This window comes from Meles meles, chromosome 20 (assembly GCF_922984935.1).
Source record: "Meles meles chromosome 20, mMelMel3.1 paternal haplotype, whole genome shotgun sequence".
NCBI lineage: Eukaryota > Metazoa > Chordata > Mammalia > Carnivora > Mustelidae > Meles > Meles meles.
In genome coordinates this window covers 10049272-10062417 of record NC_060085.1, presented here as the reverse complement: position 1 = coordinate 10062417, position 13146 = coordinate 10049272, and the positions used below count along the sequence as shown (strand labels likewise).

The 13146-nt window shown below is 40.3% G+C and overlaps 1 protein-coding gene across 3 annotated transcripts in view; it reads left to right on the top strand.

The window, feature by feature from the left end:
- The window catches only part of ADGRE3 (adhesion G protein-coupled receptor E3), a 45103-nt gene that overhangs the window by 12076 nt on the left and 19881 nt on the right, over positions 1–13146 (top strand). For all 3 annotated transcript variants that reach the window (XM_045992190.1, XM_045992189.1, XM_045992192.1), the window contains 2 exons: positions 4834–4904; positions 10018–10201. In XM_045992190.1, coding sequence (XP_045848146.1) covers positions 4834–4904; positions 10018–10201 — 255 coding nt within the window. The remainder of the gene's footprint in view (positions 1–4833; positions 4905–10017; positions 10202–13146) is intronic.

Sequence of the window (13146 nt, the reverse complement as noted above, 5' to 3'; positions counted from 1 at the left end):
AGATGTAACTGGGAAACATGAGGGGAAGATGGTGGGGTAGGAACATCCTGAGCTCACCTCTTTCCATGAACACACCAAGGATGCAACTACATAGAGAGCAACTCTCTCTCTCTATCTCTCTCTCTCTCTCTCTCTCTTTCCAAGAGTGACATGAAGACTAGCAGAGCAGCTCTTCCACAGCTAAAGAAAGAGATAAAGCCACATCAAGAAAGGTAGGATGAGCAAAGACATGGTCAGGTCAGGAACCAAAACCCCCAGTGGGACAACCACAAGCTGGAGGAATGTTACAAGTGCAAAAGTTCTCCCTGAGCCTCAAAGAGTTCAAGCTCACACCCACCTGGTGACCTGCACCAGAAAGGCAAGCTCTCATAATGTCTGGCTTTGAAAATCAATAGGGCATATTGATCAATAATTACTTTAAATATAAATGCTCTAATCAAAAGATTTAAAGTGGCCAAATTGATTTTTTAAAATCCATCTATATGCTGCCTGCAAGAGACTCACTTCAGACCTGAAGACATATATAGATTGAAAGTGAAGGGATGGCAAAGGTATTCAACCAAATGTAAACAAAAAAGCAAACAAAAAGCTGGGGTAGTGATACTTACAAAGATTGTCCTTATATAATGATAAACGAATCACTCGAACAAGAGGATATAACAACTGCAAATATCTATGCTCCCACCATTGGACCACCTAAATACATAAAGCAAATATTCACAGACATAAAGGGAGAAACTGACAGTAATACAATAATAGTTGGGTACTTTAACACTCCACTTACATCAATGGATAGATCAGACTGAAAATCAGTAAGGAAGTAGTGGCTTTAAGTAATCTCTGCACCCAGCATGGGGCTTGAACCCATTACCCCAAGACCAAGACTAAGGCTCCAGCCAGGAGCCTCAGACCTAAACTCTTCAGAACACAGTAAAAGCAGTTCTAAGAAGGAAGTTTATAATAATACAGGCCTACTTCAAGAGACAAGAAAAATCTCAAACAATAAAACCTTAGACCTAAAGGAATAGGGGGAAAAAAGAACAAAGCCCAAAGCTAGTAGAAGGAAGGAAATAATAAAGATCAAGAAGAAATAAACTAAACAGAGACCAAAAAAGCAATAGAAAAAAGTCAATGAAACTAAGAGTGGGTTCTTTGAAAAGATAAACAAGAAATAAACCTGCAGCCAGGCTCATCAAGAAAAAAAGAAATTAATTAATTCATTAAATGAGCAGATAGACCAGGTTATATACCCCACAGAACTGTTGCAAGGATTAATTGAGGCTTAAATGAAACACTACAAACAGGGCACTTAAGACAGTGCCTACAAATGTTTGCTAATATAGTTCATATTTCATCTGATTCTCCAAAGTGTGTATGTAAATGTGTGTATGTATATATATATATATATATATATATATATATATATATATATATCCTTGCTCCTTGGGCAGAAGACATGAATAGACATTTCTCCAGAGAAGACTTACAATGGTCAACAGACACATGAAAAAATGCTCAACATTCAGCATCAGGGACGTACAAATCAAAACCACAATGAGATACCACCTCACACTAGTCAGAATGACCAGAATGGCTACAATGAACAAGTTAGGAAAACACAGACGTTGGTGAGGATACAGAGAAAGGGCAACGCTCTCACACTGTTGGTGGGAATGCAAACCGGTACGGCCACTCTGGAAAACAGTATGGAGGTTCCTCAAAAAGTTGAAAATAGAGCTACCCTACAACCCAGCAATTGCACTACTAAGTATCTACCCTAAAGATACCAATCTAGTGATCTGAAAGGGCACATGCCCCCCAAAGTTTATAGCAGAAATGTCTCTCATAGCCAAGATAAGGAAAGAGCCCAGATGTCCACTGATAGATGAATGGATAAAGAAGGCGTGGCATGTATGTGTATATATATATATATATATACATACACATATATGTGTGTATACACATACATGCACATGTATACACATGTATATATACACCTGTGTGTGTATATATATAATGGAATATCACTCAGCCATCAAAAAAATGAAATCTTGCCATTTGCAATGACATGGATGGAGCTAGAGGGCATTATGCTAAGCAAAATAAGTCAATCAGAGAAAGACAATTATGTGATTTCACCCACATGTGAAATTTAAGAAACAAAACAGAGGAGCATAGGCAAAGGGAGGGAAAAATAAAACAAGATGGAATCAGAGAGGGAGACAAACCAGAAGAGACTCAACTATAGGGAAAAAAACTGAAGGTTGCTGGAAGGGAGTAGGGTGGGGGGGATGGGGTAACTGGATGATAGGTATTAAGGAGGGCACAGGAAGTAATAAGCACTGGGTGTTATATAAGACTGATGAATCACTGAACTCTACTTCTGAAATTAATAATACACTATATATTAAGTAATGAATTAAAAAAAAAAATCTCCCTGCTCCTACTAAAAAGGCCATAGGGAAGTTCAGGCAACTGTTTAGTATCAAGATTATGATTCCCACCAATAGGTAGTACTCCTGCAACATTCAAGCCCAGGTTCCCATATTTCCCCAAGTCCAAGCTGGAGCCCATAGCAGGGTCCTGGAGGTGCATAAGCTCCAAAAGTGAGCTGGAGTCCATATGGGGAAGATGAGAGACAAGAGCACAAGCTGGTGGGTAGGGGTTGCTGGACCATAAGCCCACCACTAACTCAATCAATAAATAGTTGTTGAATGAATTAATATGATTGAACCCAAAGTGAATGAGCCTTTTACTAGGCAACAGGCACCTCTACTGACAATGTTCAAACTGGAATTCTACCTGGGTCCTGGTGTTGATCTGTTAAATGTGCTCTCTTGTACAAGGGAAAGAAATGCCTTTGGTTATTTTCCCAATTTTAAGAGCTCTTCACAGTCCTCTCACATGGATTGAGTCCATCTAGAGTTAGTTTTCACCAAGGTTGGAGGTCCAAGAAAGCCCCCATAAAAAAGTATGCAGCTTTCAGCCAAAAGTGCTATTTTTTTCCCTTTTTATTTATTTTTTTTTCAGCGTAACAGTATTCATTCTTTTTGCACAACACCCAGTGCTCCATGCAAAACGTGCCCTCCCCATCACCCACCACCTGTTCCCCCAACCTCCCACCCCTGACCCTTCAAAACCCTCAGGTTGTTTTTCAGAGTCCATAGTCTCTTATGGTTCGCCTCCCCTCCCCAATGTCCATAGCCCGCTCCCCCTCTCCCAATCCCACCTCCCCCCAGCAACCCCCAGTTTGTTTTGTGAGATTAAGAGTCATTTATGGTTTGTCTCCCTCCCAATCCCATCTTGTTTCATTTATTCTTCTCCTATCCCCCTACCCCCCCATGTTGCTTCTCCATGTCCTCATATCAGGGAGATCATATGATAGTTGTCTTTCTCCGATTGACTTATTTCACTAAGCATGATACGCTCTAGTTCCATCCACGTCGTCGCAAATGGCAAGATTTCATTTCCAAAAGTGCTATTTTTGACAACAAATATGGTTTCCAATAACAAATGTATTCTAGACTCAGGGTTGTAAGTCAAAATTCTTGAACTCAAGACAAAACTTTTGCTATTACAAGAAAGCTCTTCATCCTTTTTAGCAAATAGACATTGCTGAAAACCAGGATATAGAAGAAATATAGACATAACCTCAGACTGATGGTAACTGGATGTCAGTGTTGACTGGCTTTTCCTCATCTAAAACAGAGATGGTCGTCCTCACAAAGCACAAGAAACACACAAAGGTCTCATTAAGGGCTGATGACCAAAAACTGACACTCTTGTTTCAGCTGTAATTCCCTGCCAGATTGAATTTTAAAATCTGAAGTACCTAGTTTTCTGATCCACCAGCCATATCAGTTGTAATGTCCAGCCAGGACCGAATTAAAGAATTTGGAATTTATGCTTTCCCGCATCCTCTATGCCAGGATCTCTCTATCACAACAATATTGATATTTGGGATCTAATAATTCCTTGTGGTCAGGAACCTCCTGTGCATTGCAGGGTATTAAGCAGCACCCCAAGCCCAAACCTCCACCCTCTAAATGCCAGTAACATTTCCCACCCCAGGTTGTGACCACCAAAAATGTGTCCAGCCATTAACAATGTCCCCTGCAGGCAAAATCGCATCCTGTCGAAAAACACTGCTGTACACCATGCTAAGACACTCTACTCTGATCCCTCAAAGAGCACAACCTTGCCAGTGAATAAGAATATGAGTTCAAAAGAAAAAAAGGAACAAAAACCAGACCCTTAGCTATAGAGAACAAACCAAAGGTTGCCAGAGGGGAGGCGGGTGGAGAGATGGGTGGGACAGGTGATGTTGATGAGCACCAAGTAATGTACAGAACTGTTGCATCACTATATCGGATACCTGAAACTAATATAATGCTGTGTGTTAATGATTCTGGAATTTTTTAATTAATAAATTAAAAAAATTTTAATTAAAAAATGGTTTCACTTACTTGTGTAACATAAGAAATAACAACACAGAGGACATTAGGAGAAGGAAAGGAAAAGTGAATTAGGGGAAACCAGAGGGGGAGATGAAGCATGAGAGACTGTGGACTCTGAGAAACAAACTGAGGGTTTTGAAGGGGCGGGGAGTGAGGGGATGGGTGTGACTGGTGGTGGGTATTATGGAGGGCACGTATTGCATGGAGCACTGAGTGTGGTGCATAAACAATGAATCTCGGGATGCTGAAAAATTAAAATTAAATTAGAAAAAATAAAATAGAGTATGAGTTCAGCCCTTCTATTCACCTTTCTGGCCACCTCTCCACCCTTTTACTCTCGGTTCCAACAATAACTTCCCTTGATGTTTTTTTACAGAAACCACTTCCTCAGCGACAACCAAAGCCATGAATGATGTAAGCACAAGCCCAGCCCTTGAGCCAAGCCAGGTAACAATGTTTACAAAGCCCAAAATTAGCAAGTGGATGTGGACACTATATATTATATGTCTACTATACATTGTATATCACCTGTGTACCATAAGTGTGTGATATGTCATATATATTATGTATTCTATGTTATGGTATGTAACATAGCTTAATATAATAGTTTTTAATTATAATATAATAGAAATCAATTATAACACAATAATACTCTGCAATATATAATTGATATTATGTATAACTGTGAAATATACAAATGTATCGCACCTTGTTTATCACTAGATGCATATTGCTATATATCTCATAGTAGAGATAGAGTGTGTATGTACATACAGATGTGTGTGTGTGCACATGTACACGCATGTGTGTATACTGCTCCCTAAAGATAGGATTGATCCCAGATCAAGAAAGACAGTCTAAGTGAAATTATATTAAGGTATTCTGATCTACAACAAAGAGACCCAAATATCCAATAGCTTTAAAAAGATGGATCTTTATTACTTTCTGAGTTAACAGTCCATGCTGGTGAAAGGACTCTGCTCCATGAGGCCATTAAGGGTACCCATATTCTTTCCAAACTTCTGCTCCACCATCCCCTGGCATCTTGTCCTCAATGACATGATCAAAACTGGGTTGCTGCAGTGTGGCATTTGTACCGGTGGGTAGAGGGGAGATGAGTCCAGGGCAATCTGTCTAGAGCACAAAGTGAAGAGGGGAGAGTGGAGAAAAGGGATACATCTACTCACTCAATTATATGCTAATGTAGTTGTAATAATTTCCTTGGAGATACGTCTTAAAGCAACAACCCAGAAGTTGGAGGTATCACAGCCAAAACTAGATGCAAGGGAAGCTGGGACCGTGTGGTCTGTATGTGGGGAACATGGTCCGGATAAAATCTAAGGAAGTCATTCAATTAGTAAAAGGAGGGGGAAGGGGAATGGATATGATAGGCAGTTAAAAAAGACAGACCAAGAAAGTGCCTTTTAAAACAGAGGAGCATAGAAGAAGGGAGGGGAGAATAGAAGAGGACAAAATCAGAAAGGAAGGCAAACCATAAGAGACTCTTAGCCACAGGAAACAAACCGAAGGTTGCTGGAGGGGAGGGGAATGAGGGATGGGGTAACTGGGTGATAGGCATTAAGGACAGCACATGATGTAATGAGCACTGGGTGTGGTATGCAACTGATGAATCACTAAATTCCACCTTTGAAACTAATAATACACTATATGCTAATTAATTGAATTTAAATAAAATTGAATTAAATGAAAAAAAAGTGCCTGTTAGGTAGTAATCACTTAGTGTCTGTAAACTGACTCTGAATGTTAATAGAGAGAATGACCAGTGTCTCTGAGAACCTAGAGTCTAGCAGAATGGGCTCATCCTTTTCTCTCCCTATTCCCCACCCCTACCCTGTTCTACTCCAGAGGGACCATTCACATCTTGCCCTCCAAGCTCCAGGCCTCCAAGTCCATGCTGTTCTCTCTGCCTGCAACTCTGTTCCCAGTTCCTCACCTGGCTGGGTTTCTTCTACCCTTCTCTACTCAAGACTCAATCCAGGTTTCACATCCCACTGGATGGTCTCCCTAAACCCTTCCATATGAGTTTATATCCATTTCCCCATGTTCTTCTATGGAGGTCAGAAGAGGTTCAAATCACAGCATCACAGTGACAAGTAAAATGGGCAAAATGACACAACCCTCTGTATTAGGGTTCTCCAGAGAAAGAACCAACAAGAGACATAGATAACAGAGATTTGTTATAAGGAATTCACTTATGCAATCATGGAGGCTGACATGTCCCAAGATCTGCACTGAACAAGCTAGAAATCGAGGAGAACCAATAGGGTCATTCCAAGTTCAAACTCAGAGCTCTGAGACCACGGAGAGCCAATGTTTCAGGCAAGCCTGAAAAACAACACCAAAACAAACAAACAAACAAACCAAAAAAAACATGAAACAGTGTCTTACCTCAAAGCAATCAACCAGTCAGGCATTCAGGAGGGAGATAATTCCCTCTTACTCAGACATTGTGTTTTGTTCAGGCCCTGGACCGACTGGATAAGGCTCACTCAAATTGGAAAGGGCAATCTGGTTTATTCCATCTACCCATTCAAATGTTCATTTCATCCAGAAATACTCTCACAGACACACCCAGCCAGAATCATGTTTGACCAAATATATCTGGGTACCCTCTGGCCCAGCCAAGTCGACACATAAAATTCACCATCACACTCTGCAAGACTGATTTACTCATCTGTAAGATGGGGTTCTTCATGGCACCTTCCTCCTTGGAAGGATAAGAAGGTTAGATGAAATACTATACGTAGAGTACTTAACACAGTGACCTGGCCCAGGGTACACCCTCCATCCAGGTTATCCATTGTTACCTCTGGGGACTTGCAACATTTCCATGATGTGTTGTCGTCACTTAGACAGTGAGCTTCCTGAGGGCAGGAATCAGCCCAAGCCCACAAAGGGAGTTCAACAAGTGTTCATGGAAGTAGTGGACAATCATGTAATTAACAGGAACATTTCATTACGAAGTTTCATTGTCCATTTCCTCCAAAAGTTAAACATATGCTGTGTCCCGTATGACACAGCAATTCCACTCCCAGGAATACACCCTAGAGAACTGAAAGCAGAGACTCAAAACATATCATTGCAAGCCCATGTTCATAGCAGCATTATTCATGGTATCCAAAAGGAAGAAACAGCCCAAATGTCTATCAGTAAATGAATGGATTTTTTTAAGTGGTTTATCCATATAGGGGAATATTATTCAGTCATAAAATGGAATAAAGTTCTAATTCATATTACTACATGGATAAACCTTGAAACCATCATGTTGGGTGCCAAAAGCCAGACATAAAGGTCATACAGTGTAGGATTCCATTTCTACCTGACATGTCCAGAACAGGCAAGTCCATAGACGCAGAAAGCAGATTAGTGGTTTTCAGAACCCAGGGGAAGGAAAAATGGGAAGTGATTGCTTAATGGGTTTTATCTCAGGATGATGGAAATGTTCTAGAACTACACGGAGGTTGTGGCTGCACAACACTGTGCATATACTAAACGGCCGTTGCATTGTATACTTTAAAGGGGGGCATTTCATGTTATGGGATGTTCGCCTCAATTAACAAATGCATTACCAGGAAAAGGTACGAAGTCTTTATGCTGGATCAGACACTTCAATAGCAATTCTGAAGCGTAACTACTTTGGTGCCTACTCTGTACAAATGAGTTTAAACCAAGATGATTTCAACTGTCATTTAGAGGAGAGAGATATGGTTTCTATATTGGGCAGGAATGGAGGCTGCTTGTAAACTAGCAAACTCAGCTCACGATTTCCACAAAGACTCAGAGCCAAAGAGCAAAACCTTGAAAAGATTTATTTGAACCCTGGTTCTGAATGTTCCTCCAGCCCTTTTGATAGATCGCTCTGCTTATAACGCTTTCACGTGATAGCCTTTTTTTTCCCAAGAGCATTCATGTGACCTATGAACACTTACTGAGCACCTGCATTTGTCAAGGACTGTTCTAGGTGCCATTTTGTGAGTGAGACAAAGTCCCCATCCTGTTTAGTACTCTAATATACAGGCATACCTCACGTCATTATGGTTCATTTTCTTGTACTTGCATTGCAATTTTTACAAATTGAAGGTTTGGGGAACCCCGTGTGGAATAACTCTATTGGTGCCACTTTTCCAACAGTGTTGACTCACTTCATGTCATGTCTCTGTGGCACATTTTCATAATTCTCACAGTATTTCCAGCTTTTTCATTAATGTCATATTGGTTGTGGTGATCTGTGATCAGTGATTACGACTCGCTGAAAGCTCAGGTGATGATTAGCCTTTTTTAGTAATAAGGTATTTTTTAGTTAAGGTTTGCACATTGTTTATTTTGATTGATCGGCTTTTTTTTAAGTTTTTATTTGAACTCCAGTTAGTTAACATACGGTGTTATATGAGTTTTAGGAGTCCAATATAGTGACTCATCACTCCCACACATCACCCAGGACTCATGGGTGAAATAGGTGATGCGGATTAAGGAGTGCGCTTGCCGTGATGAGTGCCGGGGGATGTGACATTTGTACGTTTTTTGGACAGAATGCTGTTGCACACTTACTTTTATATGTCCTGGGAAACCAAAAACTTTATTTGGACAGTTTTACTCCCACCTTATTGTGGGAGTCTGGAACCAAACTTGCAATATCTCTGGGGTGTGTCTGTGCAACAAATCCCCAGGGGAGCTTGTTAAAGTACAGATTTGGACTCAGGACCCCAAAAGACTGCATTCCAAATGGGCTGCCAGGTGATGCTGATGCTGTCGGTCCAAGGACCACACTTTAAGTAAAAGGATGTGGGGATTCGCATAAAAATCATCTTTCAAGTCACCTATATTACAATTATATTACACTGATATTTATAAAACTCACCTTGGCTCTTCATTCTTCTCCCCTCTGGCTTGTCTCTTTGTTTTACTTCATAGATAAATTTCTTGACTTAAAAAGGCCAGTTAGAATGTCCTTTGAGCTATAACTCTACTTCACATTTTCTCAGCTTTGACACCATTGACACCTGAGTTTGGGTCACTTTCCAGAGGGGGCAGGGAAGTGCTGTCCTGTGTGTTACAGAGCATTGAGCGGCATCCCTGGCCCCCAACCACCAGATATCAGTAGCATCCCTCAGTGATGACAATCCAAATGTCTCCAGACATTACCAAATGTCCCTGTGGGGTCAAAATCGCCCTAATGGAGAACCACTGGTCTATTTCTGGCAGCCTTACCACTTCCCCTGTCAGTAAAAGATGTTCATAATAACGAACCTTCATCTGGTGTGTAGCAGCCAAAGAGACTGTTCAATAAAGGTAGCATCTCTTAATTCATTTAATATTCCCCAAAATTCTATGGGGTCCTTTTACTGTGCCCATCCTAATTTGGGGAAACTGAGGCACACAGAACAATTGGGTGCTTTTTCCAAGTTCGCACAGCTGGCCAATGGTGGATTGAAACCAGGTCCTCTGGCTCCAGAAGCTACCTTCTCATGCTTTCTACATTCCCTCCGGGTGTGAGATCTATCAGATTGGATTTGTTTTCTTATTCTTTGTATCTTCAAAGCTGCAAAGTGTTGTTGAGACGTTCGAGTCACTTCTCGCTAATAAAACTCTGCTGGGAACGGGAGAGAAGGAAAAAGTCGCATCTTGGGCCACAGATGTTCTCCAGATTTTGGAATCCGCTGCTCTAGACACTGCCTTGAAATCCCCAGAGCAAAAAATCCAGAAAATCCACAACAGTGCTATAGGTAAGAAGAGGATATGGCCTGATACACCCAGGGGCTAATTATAAGCTGGAGTCTGAGTTACACAATTAGAAAAATAAATAAATACCCTGCTTGAGTCCATTTATATAGACTTCTGGAAAATGCAAGTTATCTATAGTGATGGGGGGAGGAAGGAGGAAATTTGAGATTGCTGGGGATGAGAGACATTCAGTATCTTGATTATGGCGTTGGTTTCATAGGAATATAGTATATTCACAGGTATATACATTCAATAAAACTCATCAAATTGTACACTGGATTATGTACAATTTCTTTCACATTAATCACAGCTCCATAAACCTGTTTTAAAAAAAAGAAATAAATAAAGGGGGTGCCTGGGTGGCTTGGTTGGTTAAGCAGCTGCCTTCTGCTCAGGTCATGATCTTGGGGTCCTGGGATCGAATCTTGTGTCGGGCTCCCACTTAGTGGGGAGTCTGCTTTCCCTTCTGTGCCTCCCCTGCTCGTTCTCTCTCTGCTTTCTCACTCTCTCTCTCTCTCAAATAAATAAATAAACAAATAAAATCTTTAAAAACAAAAAGAAACAAAGGAAAGACTGCCAATAGTTTCCAATCCTGAATCTGGGATTTGGGCTTAAAAGTAATTTTTTGGTTTTTTTTTTTAAGCCAATGCCTAATACCTATTGGCCCATATCACAGTTCCATCCCAGAAGGAACATCTTACTGCATATTTTTGAAATAAAAATACTTTTATCATACTTGTCATACATATTCATACATATTCATAATGTAACCACGTGACAGGACATGTTAAACAGCTTGATCTTAGTAATCATTTCGCTCTTTTAAAAAATAAAAACAGGGGCACCTGGGTGGCTTAGTGGGTTAAAGCCTCTGCCTTCAGCTCAGGTCGTGATCCTGGGGTCCTGGGATCAAGCCCTGCATCAGGCTCTCTGCTCAGCAGGGAGCTTGCTTCACTACCCGCCACCTGCCTTTTTTCCTACTTGTGATCTCTGTCTGTCAAATAAATACATAAAGTCTTTAAAAAATAATAAAAACAAATAAAATATCATAGCAAAGCCAAGTGTTAAATTTTTTAAAAATAGGAAGAAAACACATAAACGAAACTAAATTTAGACCAGCCAAATCTGCCCACAGCCCAGTCTTCCTATCCTGTAACCACATAGATGCATGTCTGATACAGATGCATATTTGCTGTGTTTGTGACATTGTACATACAGTTTCTACTCATTACATCACCAACATATCTCTGTGTAAATGACATACATCATCATTCCCTACATTATTGTTTTCAATGGTTTATCAAATTGCATTGTATATAATTTATTTATATTGTATGTTTATTTATACTGTAGTTCCCTATTCTGGGAAATGTGGGTGATAGCCAAGTAACCCCATGAAAAAGACCATTGAAAATTTAACTGTGTGTATTTTTTTTTATATTTTCTTAGGATAGATTCATAGAGGAAGACTCATTATGTCAAGGAGAAAAATTTTATAGACTTTGATACATATCACCAAATTGGCCTCCAGAAATACTGCTGTGTTTCTATTCAACCCAAAGATATCTAAGGATCAGTGTGTGCCTATCTAATCATTTTGCTTTACCTATTTGTATGATAAGATAGTTTATGCTCTATAAAAATAATAATAATAATTTTTTAAGATTTTATGTATTTATTTGACAGAGAGAGAGCAAGATCACAAGTAGGCAGGCAGAGAGAGAGGGTGAAGCAGTCTCCCCACTGAGCAGAGAGCTTGATGCGGGACTCGATCCCAGGACCCTGAGATCATGACCTGAGCCAAAGGCAGAGGCTTAACCCACTGAGTCACCCAGGCGCCCCTGTAAATTTTTAAATATAAAATAAAACCCCCTGCTTAACCTTCTTGGAAAACTAGAATCAGGACCCATTCGTTAACTAAAATCAGGACTCATTCATTCATTTCACTCAAAATTAAATGATTTTTCAGATTACAATAAGCTCTCATCTTTCCTGACCTGGCCAGGTACTAACTGATGGGACAGACCAGTGCCCTCACCTCACTGGGTTTCATTCCCCTCATCAGGGAATAGACAGACACAGGAGGAATGTACCTATCACCCAGTTTCAACAATTTCAGCTCACAGCCAGCCTCCAGTCATCTGCTAATATATGTTAAATATTTTCATGATCTTGTTTCTTGATGACAATTCTCCTGTGACTTCATTTTCATCGGAAGCATGGTTCCCTATTATAGAGATAAGTCATCAATTATTAAATCAATCCTCCTTGTTGAACTTTTAGATCATTTCCTATTTTTCACACTATCATCTCTGCTGCTGTGAACTTTCTTGTAGCTAAATCTACCATCCCATCCATGATTGTTTTCTGAGAATAAATTTCTAGAAACAGAACTGTTGTTTCAAAGATGATTGCTAGAGGGGGCTCCTTGATAGCTCAGTCAGTTGAGCCTACCACTCTTGATTTCAGTTCAAGTTATGCTCTCAGGTTTGGGAGATCGAGCTCCACATCAGGCTTCACGCTTAGGACAGAGCCTGCTTAAGATTCTCTCCCCCCTGCCCCTTCCCCTGCTCATACCCTCTCTCTCTCTATCAATAGGTAAATAAATTTTAAAATTTTTAATAAGATGATTGCTAGAGAACGTTAGTTGAGAACTTGTATTTCAAGAGTTATAGTCTTACTTAACTTTTGAACTTCAGTTTCCTCATTAGAATAAGTGTCCCTGGGGTGCCTAGGTGGCTCAGTGGGTTAAAGCCTCTGCCTTCAGTTCAGGTCATGATCTCAGGGTCCTGGGATCGAGCCCCACATCGGGCTCTCTGCTCAGTGGGGAGCTTGCTTCCTCCTCTCTCTCTCTCTGCCTACTTGTGATCTCTGTCTGTCAAATAAATAAATAAAATCTTTAAAAAAAAAAGAATAAGTGTCCCTCACAGGTTATTTGACAATGTGC